At 37.0% G+C, this 10,679-nt stretch overlaps 1 protein-coding gene across 2 annotated transcripts in view; it reads right to left on the bottom strand.

The window, feature by feature from the left end:
- Positions 1-2,748: 2,748 nt before the first annotated feature.
- The window catches only part of LOC114356004 (leucine-rich repeat-containing protein 24), a 51,921-nt gene continuing 43,990 nt past the window's right edge, over positions 2,749-10,679 (bottom strand). The window contains exons 1-2 of one of the 2 annotated variants that reach the window (XM_028309079.1): positions 5,875-5,947; positions 2,749-4,892 (exon numbers count right to left, since the gene is read on the bottom strand). In XM_028309079.1, the coding sequence (XP_028164880.1) occupies positions 3,096-4,859 (1,764 nt within the window). In that variant the 5' untranslated portion in view covers positions 4,860-4,892; positions 5,875-5,947 and the 3' untranslated portion in view covers positions 2,749-3,095. Of the gene's footprint in view, positions 4,893-5,874; positions 5,948-10,679 lie in introns of those variants that run through there. The other variant, XM_028309078.1, reaches the window with a different exon arrangement.

Here is a 10,679-nt window from a genome sequence, read left to right as displayed (position 1 = left end):
TGACTTCCTTTTTTTAGTATCGCTATGTCAGTCTATTCTTTATCTGGTAAGATTTTGGAAACGTCTGCTTTTCCATCACTACCACTTCTCCAGTGAAGGCTGAAAGAAAGAAGAAATGAAATGAGTTCGAAGCTTAGAATCGACTTCCATTCACTGTAAAGCGTTTCATACGCTGACTGTAAAATTCATAATCAGAGGTGGAATTGTGTAAAGCAATCCTAATCATTTGACAGTTCATAACGTACGATTATTCTGTCAAACGCTTTGTTTAACTGACTTTATCGTACGTTATGAACTGTCATATGATTACGAATGCTTTACACAATTCCACCTCAGGGTTTCTAGAAAATATACTAACAGGAATCTGTCTCTAAGATCATTTTGCTTATCTCTATGTGAGAAATAACCAGAATGCAATAATTACACCTACATTACACAGCAATTTCACTCTGGGTATCGCAATCATGAGAGAAACTGGCAGATTTCCACCCGATTCACATAGATTTCTCCTCAATTCCCGCTAAAATAATCCTAGAACACCTTGCGCAATTTCAATTATGCCCCACATTTCTCACCGCCCAATTGTCGTGTAAGCATATAACAAAATCGTGCTGACGTTTCAATTTGTATAAAATAATGTATGTCGTTGCCAGGCGCAGGGCGTCCGAAGGCAAACGTCGCGCGCATACAAAGTGGTGGTAACCAAATTTGGCCCTACTTTGTCGTTTTATACGGGAGTTTGTGCTAGGGTAACAGTTTAGCACTGTCGCACAATTTGGGAAACTATTTCGGATGAAATATGGTTTTCATTTTTTGGGCGATCTTTGTCGGTGGAATGGTTATCTATTTGCATGAAATTACACAAACTGATTGTGATATTGTGTGGATTTTAAAAGGTTTTTGACGGACTGGCTTGGTAGAGTTTATTCCAGGTGCGGTTTACTTATCATCATCGTCATTTCATTCAACGTCCACAACTCAACATAGGCCTCCCCAGGTAAGGTTGCGGGTCCAAATTTCTAATTTCTAATTCACCATGAACCAGAGACGTTAGTGTAAGAATATTCCATCAAAATACTTAAAAGTAATCTGTAAAGCTTCCAACACGAAACAAAAGTTACGATAGTGTGTATATCCTACTATGTAGTGTGATTCGCTTCCCAGTTCCATAATAAAATTATATTTCAAGTTTCACTTTAGTAACTTTAGCTGTTTCTTAACAATCCACTGGACCTGCCAAGTCAAGTCCGGGTCATTTCCTAGCCTGTATCGCGTATGTTCGATTTCTTCCAGCTTTCCGATTGGACGTCCGAGATAATGGCTGTTTGAGACTTCCTTAGAGGAAATACAGGCGATTTCGAACAACGTCAGTGTTGTGATTTATTTATCGATAATGTAATACTTGTCCAAGATAAGTCAATAATATTTACCATCTAAAATACTCCATTACACCCAATTTTTGTTTCGTAGTTCTATGCTTGAATTTAAAATGAATTTTTCCGCCATTTCTTGCCACCGGTTGATATGTCTCGAATAATTTTATGCAATTAATTATGTCCATACTATGTACTTGGGAATTGTAAGTGCCCTAAAGTGGACTAATAAGCACAGCTTATCTATTATTTACTAGCATAGACTACAATTTGAAATGAATGTTCACATAAATACTTCTGATTCTGCAATTTCGTTGTATCAGTTGACTTAAATGTATCATTATGAACTTTCATTCGTTCATTATTGCCAGCCTGTAGATCTTGCCTACAGCTATAGGGGAATAGCGACGGCGAAGAAGAATTCCACTTTTAAACCTGACGGCAGTTACCAGCAATTTTTTTCAATGTGCCTGGGAATCGAACCCACGATCTACATTTCTAAAGTCTGTATCAAGCTACAGTATTCGATAGTAGGTAATAAGTACTTCTTATTCTATCGCAATCGCAAGTGTCAATCTGTCGACTTCCAAACATCACTAAACTAAAATGTTGAAAACCAGATGTTATCCAGAAAACGCCGTATGAACTGGAAAAATAAAACTAGATTTTTCTCGCGATTCGGAAGACCCTTTTGAATGAAACTCCTTACGCCAAATTGCTTTTGATGAAGATTCTTTATAGCGAGTGGCTCACTTCATCTGTAGTGGCCTAGAAACATACCTGTGAGTTTACTGAACTCGACATCTTTGCGAGTTAGTCGAGACTTTTAGAAACTCCATTACTGGATGTAGACCGTCTATTTGAGCTACCAAAGCTGGCAGGCGATTCAAAACCTTATCATAACTAAGTTGCGGTACAATTTAGTAAATAAACGTTTGAGACTGACATGCAGTCACTCGATTGATTAAATTGAATGGATTTTAATCAAGGGCCAATTTTCTTCACTATTAATAACTTTTTATGTATGTGCTATCATCTCAAAATCTTGCTTGTCATTTAGCCAGTGTCAATAGAGAAGCTTTACTTTGTGTGTAAACGTCCATCAAGGCTAATGGACGACATTATATTATTATAGCCATAGTATACTATGACATTTTAGGTAATTATATATTAAGATTAAAATTCTCAATATTATTATGATAATTTCTGTCATCTGTGATAGCCACAGATGTGGTAAAATGTGTGAGGATAACAAAACCACAGATATTGTTGCACTCTTTATTCTCTCATAGATTTTAAAGCAACGATTGTTGATCAAAAATTCTTACAAATAGAACTATGAATAGAGGCGTCAGTAATTAACACTAGTTGTACAATCTTTGTATAACCAACGAAATAATCATAAAACTGTCTAAAACTTCATATAAAAAGAAGCAGTATCAGTAAAGAGAAAAAATTTACAATAAAATTCAACATATTATCGATAGTACAACACAAACATCAGCTTCGTATACATACAAAAATTCAGTCATTGTTTATTTGAATTTAATTTAACGTAAATATTTATCTATAAACTATCTTCACTCGTAACGATAACATAAGCCATTTTTATTTATCTACGAATTGATATGTTAATATAATTCATTGTATTGTACACACGCAAATCATTAGTAATATTAGTAAATCCAAATTTATTTACAATGTCGCTGGTAAAATTAGTATTTACAGAGCAGTAAATTCTGTTGAGAACGTCGACAATGGCATGGGGTTTTCATTGTCTTTTTCAACTCTCTTGGTGTTGTCACCATTGGCACCAGGGAGGGACCAAGTGGAACTACCAGCAGCTGTTATTCGAGGACCCATATTATCGTAAGCTGACTTTAAAAAACAAGTCCTACTTCGTCTAGGGAGGGTTGCTCCACCACCCAACAAGTCTGGATACTCATCGTTGTGCCCAGACACTTGGACTGATATAAAAATATTCCCATACGGAGCGGGCAAGGCAAACTCCGCAGGCGGCGGTGGAAAACTACCAGGGGGACCTTCTATCGTAATTTGAACTGGGTCCATACATCTCTGTGTATCCTCACTCTCCATCGACATAGACCTATCTAGCATTTCGAAACCATACGAAGAACCTAAATCTGCGCTCGTTCTGTCACAACTAGCGGCGAGAGACGTATCAAGTAATTTCTTCTCTTGATCCGTAAAACTTCTGCTTGGTGGCACTCTTCGGCGTCTAGTCTTCCAACAGACACAGGCTGCAATAACGCCCGCGCCCGTCATCGCTAGCATAGAACCGCCTAAAATGAAAAAGGTCGAATAGTTCGGTGCAACTCTAGCAGTCGCAGCTCTCGCTTTAGGTAAAAATATTGTCAAAAACGCTGATGCCTCCCCCACAGCACTCTTGGCACTACATTTCCATTCCCCTGCTAGGTCACTAGTAACATTATTAATAGTCACATTAGCCCATTGAGCACTTTTATTCACGTAATCGTCTCTATACTCATCGAAATGGTCCGTCTGGTACTTATAAATTAGTATATCACTAAATCCATTTGTGGAATTGATAATGACGTCAGTATTGTGGAAAGACCACGTTAGTGTAGGCTTCGGATCTCCGCTTGCAAAGCATCCAAAAGTCACATCAGCTCCTGATTCAGTTCTGATGACGGTTGGACTGGACACTGCCGTTGGAGGACATACCATATCACTGCCTTTAAGCGTTCGCCAAGAAAGCTGGGCTTTCCTCTCGGGGCCTCCGCAAAATACTTCCTCGTTCCCCAGATTGCTACTCAAAAACCATTCGTGAAATTCTCTTAATCTACAATCACAGTACCAAGGGTTATCTGATAACGTTAAAGTTTTCAAAACAGGCAAGTTGAACGTGTTTTGATGAAGATACGCCAACAAGTTTTGATGTACGTGAATGGTCTCCAGAGCTCGTAGGTTTGCGAATGCGAAGGGATGAATAGTGTGGAGTTTACATCTTGATAATTCCAGCTTTTTGAGATGTTGTAACGGAGGAAATTGCTCAGCAACTAAAGTCGTCAATGGATTGTCGTTTAGAACTAGCAGCCTTAATCGGTCGTTCCCTCTAAAGGTGTCAGGTGATAGTTGATACAGTTCGTTTTGGGAGAGGTCCAATTCTATAAGTATGCGCAGTTCTCTGAAAGCATTTGGGTGTAACGATCGTAGGTTCGTCGAACTGAGATTGAGTCGTTGCAAGTTTAATAGTCCCGTGTTGATGAAGGCATCTTGCTCTAATGTCCTTAATTGGTTTCCGTGTAAGTCTAGGACTTGAATATCGGCTGCCAAATGGGGTAGTCGTCGGAGGCCAGCGGTGACGCACGCCGCGGTTTTCTTCCCGGAGGACCATTTGCAGCGGCATTCCTGGATGTTGGCACAGCTCAACCAGTCGCTTCCAGACAGGTTTATCAGCATCAGAACCAGCCAGCATCCGCTCCGGATCGCTCTAATGCCCATTTCATAGCAGGGCTGTGCACTTTATGCGTCTACCTGTAACAAAAAAAAGTGCGGTGAGTTTATAGCATTCTGGGGAGCATCCTGATACGGATTATTCTTTTTATCGAGAATTCCAGATTTTTGTTTCTTGATATGAGACCGAAAAACGTCTATCTATACAAACAAACAGAAGTAAATATTATAGCACAATTACGAGTAGAGTAAAGTTTTTCTGTAGGTTTTCTTTTCTCACTTTTCACAATGATTGACGAGCTTTAGAAAGAAACAATGGAAGCATTTGTTATTTGTTTCCGGTATGCGAAATGCTTTTAATTTCTAAACAATACGTGTTTGTGATATCTATTAAATTTTATGAATTGTATTGTATTATATCGTGTTTAAGTCACGCTGAAGTAGGATTCGTGCCTGAGGCTTTTACTCTTTGATTTGACGTGACGTCCGAGGAACAAATTAGCGAAATCAAAATCAAATATCAAAGATCTTTGGACAGGTCTTTGAACGACGTACTAATTGAACTCAGTGGCGTAGTGTACGAATATCTAACTGACCTATCTGTACGTGGTAATGAAGATCAGACGTTGTTACCGGTTTGTTTAATTACCGGAACACAAAGGGAGACGTCGAGTTTGCTATGACTGGCATTTGTTCAAAGGGATGGCAAAGGTATTAACGTCAGTTAGGTCGCTATATTGGTAGCTTTGGTAATAAACCTTGCATAACAAATGACGTACGTATTGGTTAATGGAGAATGGCTCGGGTGATATTATAGGGTCGGTATTAACGTTATGGCCACATAAACAATATTTAGTTACAATGTGTATGTAATATCGAGTTTATTGCCTTGATTTTATGTAGACTCTAGAATTATTGTGGTAAGTATCTACTTTCTTAATTTTAATGTGATGATGAGTGATTGGCCTATGTTCAGTAGTGGACGTCCTATGGCTGAGATGATGATGATGAGTGATTGGATGGATTGGTGACTCTTTAGAAGCCTTTTATGCCTGTAATTTACCTAAACTTTGTGTAACATTGCTTTGTAGTTGTTGACGATCTCAGAGACTTGAGCACAAAATATGCCAAGAGTATTCCGATCCCGAACACGAGTTTATTACTTACATTTCCAATTTATTCAGATCTTAGGAATAACCGCATATCCAATTGGCAAACAACAATCAGTCAACCTTCCACACTTCATCTAAATAAAGATGAATACGTTTTCATATAACTAAAACCGTCATTACTTCTCTACCCTTTGGCACTCCAAAAGTAATATTATCGCCACGTTCCTAGCTTCATATTTCGGCCGTATTTATAAACGCTACCGAGTCCTGGCCATCAGACGTCTCGTTTCGAGACTGATTGGGGACTCTGACCCGTCCTGATGCTGGAATATTATTAATGCCCAGACCCTAACCGAATTAGGTGCTGGCCGAGTGGCTGATGGCAAAAAGAAAGGCTCTGGGTATAAATGTGGCTTAGTAACGTGATATGAAATTGTGAACATAGTTTTATTTCATTTGATTGAATGATTCTGTATTTATGAAATGTTGTTAGCAAAATTAACCTTTTAGACCTTTCGCCTCAGTGAATTAAATACCAATAGACTTGGTTGTGATCGTTCGTTCGTTTGTTCGTTTCAGCCGAAAGACGTCCACTGCTGGACAAAGGCCTCTCTCAAGGATTTCCACGAAGACCGATCCTGCGCCGCTCGCATCCAGGCACCTCCCGCGACCCTCACCAGATCGTCGGTCCACCTAGTGGGAGGCCTGCTCACGCTACGTCTTCCGGTTGTGATCAAATCTTTAGAAACTTAAAATACATTATGTTAGTTAAGTATGTTAGTATGTACGATTACAGTCGACCTTCATATTAATACATNTACATGGTAAAATAAATCTCGGAGGCGAAAGCAGGATAATATTTTAAGGATGGAACTTTGTACTGTAATTAGCGCTTCATACATCTTCATGTTACGTGATATTAAGAGCTTTAAAGTTTTAACAAAGTTACACAACAAATTAAAAATTAATACAGGTTTCAGGACAAAATGAAGTGCTTTTTAAAGAAGTTAGGTCTTGGAATTCTTGGTTAGTGATGACAATTAACAATGAAATACCAATTAATGCGAGTGTGGCAAAGCACTTTTTTGGATGAGACCCATTTTGATCTTTATTTGATCTGATCTGATAATAATAAATCCTATTCTCTCTAATAAACAACAACAAGCTAAACTTTTTGAACAATCCACAGCGCTTTTCCGACATCAAAGCCATCAAATCTAAGCGAATTTTCACTGAACGATTTCAGCCGCTTCATTAAAGGCGCTTTGACCTGTCCGACTAGGGCAGTGGTTGCCAAACAGTGGTCTAGAACAGGATTAGAATAGAATATAATCTATAATTTCAAAGATTTCATCATCATCATCATATCAGCCACATAACGTCAATTGCTTCCCCAATGATTTCTAGATTGACCGGTTGGTAGCGGTATGCATCCAGCCATCCTGTAACCTATTGGGTAGACGTCTTACGTTGCGTTGAAAGATTTATAAAAGAAAAGTGCTTTCCATTCGTATAGGACGTAGAAAAATAAAAAAGATCAACTGGGTGTCATGTGTGTGATTGACATGCAGAGAAAAGTATTCAATGTTTAGTGCCCATTTTCACCATCAATCCCTAATTTTTAAGTGACCCATTTGAAAACAAAATTCATTTTATGTGTTACCATAGGGATTATTTAAAAAATAGGGATTGATGGTGAAAACGGGAACAGGACTCCTTTAGAACAATATTGTTACTGCAAATTTTATTACGATGACCTTTCGATTAAACATTATCTTATCTCTCTTTATTTTTATATCGTGGTCCCTGCGAATCACAAAGTTGGGAACCACTGTACTACTGGCTAACGGCGGCGGAATATTATTAATGCGCACCCCTTAACCAAATTAGCCTGCGACGAAATTTACCCCCCGTGACAGCTAAAACCACCCGCCAGGTTAATACATACCTACACTAATGAAGTGAGCTGCAGTTTGGTGAATGCAAATTATATTTTGATGCTATCAACGAAGTGGGCGACTAAATTCTGTTAGGTATTAGAGATAATGTGAGTTTATTCAACTTTGTGGTTCCAAAAAGCTGTTTGTGTTTTGTTTTTTGGACTCGAATTATTTCTACTATGTATTCTCTGGTGATAGCTCATGAGTGTCGTAGATTTAATAACCTTCTGTTGGTGTTTCGTTATTATTTTAACTCGAATTATTTAGTAGAAAGTTTGTTAAAAACTTTTGTGTTGCCCTTGCTTGTTTTTAAGCTTTGTGCAATGATTGACATGCCACTTGTACGCCGACGATCACTAAATTCTTGTTCTACGAGATGAATACAAATTCGTATCAAGTGCCTCCCCTAAAATTCAGAACTTTTCTTTTAAATACACAAGGTCATAATAAAATTACACAAAATTTTGTTCTTCCCTTAAGTCGCGATACCGCAATTCACAGTAAGAACCTATCTAACTTTAATGTTTGAGGCAGTTTAATATTTCAACAATTATTAAAACATCTAATTAATAATGCAAATAAATCATTTCGAAATGTTATTCCGGAATTACAAATAGAAATTACCAACGGCTCGGCCACCGCTTCATTATCGTCACCGTGTTTATTAATGCTCTCAAATTCTGTAGATCATTTGCTTTTGCGGTAGTAATTCCGCAAAATTAATATTGGGATTTGTTTAATGGTACAGTTCAAATACAGATGGAATTATACTTCTGTCTTTGACGACTTTAGAAAGAAAGAAAGAAAGAAAGATACATTTATGACAATGGACATCACACAAATACAGGCAATTACTCGTACATAGCCATGACAGTGGCACATAATAATGGAAGAAGAAAAAAAAAACAAGAGCAAACTGAGCAGTGCCACCCATTCACCAACAAGATGCCCACTGCAACGGGACCCCACTCAGCATATTATGCCGTGGCCCACGGTGACGAAGGCCACGGCGCTGGTTTTCAGTGTGCCCCATGCCGAGTGAGGGTCACGGACCATTGGTAAAATAAGTGAAATAGTAAGCTGCATAAAATTGTCTAGATAAACATACATAAATAGTCAGCATATTGAGTTCTATGAAAGTTGTTTAGTCACTTGCAGAATGTGTTCTATTAAATAAGCTTTATTAAATTTCCAAGCTGCAGTTGTGTTCTTTACGTGACTTTTACTTTAGTGCACTAGTAATTTAACAGCTTAATTTAATAAACCTACTCTCAAATGCTATACAGTTTTTTGTTCGCTTTAAAGCCACTGAAAGAAGTAAAGTACAGTAGTATCGTTTTCATGGATCGCAAAATTAGTGATTTCAGTAAAAAACACGTCACTGGATTAATTAAGTTTTAATTAAAGCAAGGAATACGACTGAAAATCTAGTAAGTATCTAGATATCAATAGGGTTTATTTTACAGAAAAACCTATAGGTATTGGAGCAGTATTTAAACAGGCTTCTCATCGTAATATATTTTTCGAACTTATCATCGTACTATATTTTTCAAACTGGGATGATTTTTGTGACAAAAACGATCCTGTTTTATCCAAAGTCTCAAACTATCTCTATACAAAATTTCATAGAAATTGGTTCAATCGTGAAAAGGTTCCTAGACAGACAGACAGAGCTCCCTTCGAATTTTATTTATATTAACACGTCAATATGAATTCGAAGGTAGCTGAGTATAAAAGTATGGATTTATTGACCTGTTAACTCAGTGTCTTCACAAGAGTAATATGAATAATAACTAAAATAGAAAGACACGGATCTTAACTGCTATGCAACAAGCTGACTATTTTAGTTGTTTCTACTTTAGTTGAAATGGAACACGAAAGTTTAAAATCTTATAATATGAATAATGTTATTATAATACTAGATACATAAACCAGCCATAAAAACCAAGATCGTATATCAAATAAGCTTAGTGTCACATAAACTTAGCATTTTCAGCATCAAACTTTAAACATTATTAGTTTTCACAGACACGCTTTATACTGTACTAAAGAGACACAGAATCCTAAAGAATTAGGTACTGCTATTGTGTCCATTCTCAACAATTTAATTTATTTTGCGACGAATTTTCTCACTGCAATTAGCTTCGTGACTCTAGTCTAGTTTAATTTTGTATTTAAATGCAAGTCTTGCCAAATTAAGAATTGCGCTAAGTAGATGAAAGTACAAAATTTGCATACATTACATTCAACAGCAAAATGCTTCAGTGGTCCGACGATTAGATGGTGGAATTTCTCTGGAACCAGGCGTTGTGTAATACACAAGTGCTTCAACATTAACGTAAAAAAGTTAATATATTGTATCTACATTAGAAAATTGGCTTGAATTACATGAATAATAAAAAGAATAACAAATAAAAATTAAAAATTATTAGGTAACGTTTCCTATTTTTGTAATATCTGTCAAACACCCAATTTAAGGTATTAACTGAGTAAAATCAAAATTAAATCTCTGGATAGGTAAGTAAAATCAGAATGAAGAGAAAAAAAACAGGATTTTCTTTGGTAACATAGAGACTGAAAAGCATTTGAATTACTAAAATGTTGTTATTCAAGGCATGGACAAGATTTTACCGCAATGCGATGAGTTTTGACGCATAAAATGTTTTCCGGCCCTGATGTAGCAGTAAATGGAAATATGATATTTATAATATTTGCTCCTTTGGGTTAATTACGAAATTACTAATTTTCCGGATTATTAATTTTAGTAGTAGTCGAATTACCAGTTTAATTAGAGTCAAAAATAATGCTTAACAACT

Source organism: Ostrinia furnacalis, unplaced genomic scaffold, assembly GCF_004193835.3.
Source record: "Ostrinia furnacalis isolate ACB-3 unplaced genomic scaffold, ASM419383v2 OfSCF2600, whole genome shotgun sequence".
Classification (NCBI taxonomy): Eukaryota; Metazoa; Arthropoda; class Insecta; order Lepidoptera; family Crambidae; genus Ostrinia; species Ostrinia furnacalis.
The sequence above is the reverse complement of the archived record's forward strand: the minus strand, read 5'-3'. Positions and strand labels throughout refer to the sequence as shown.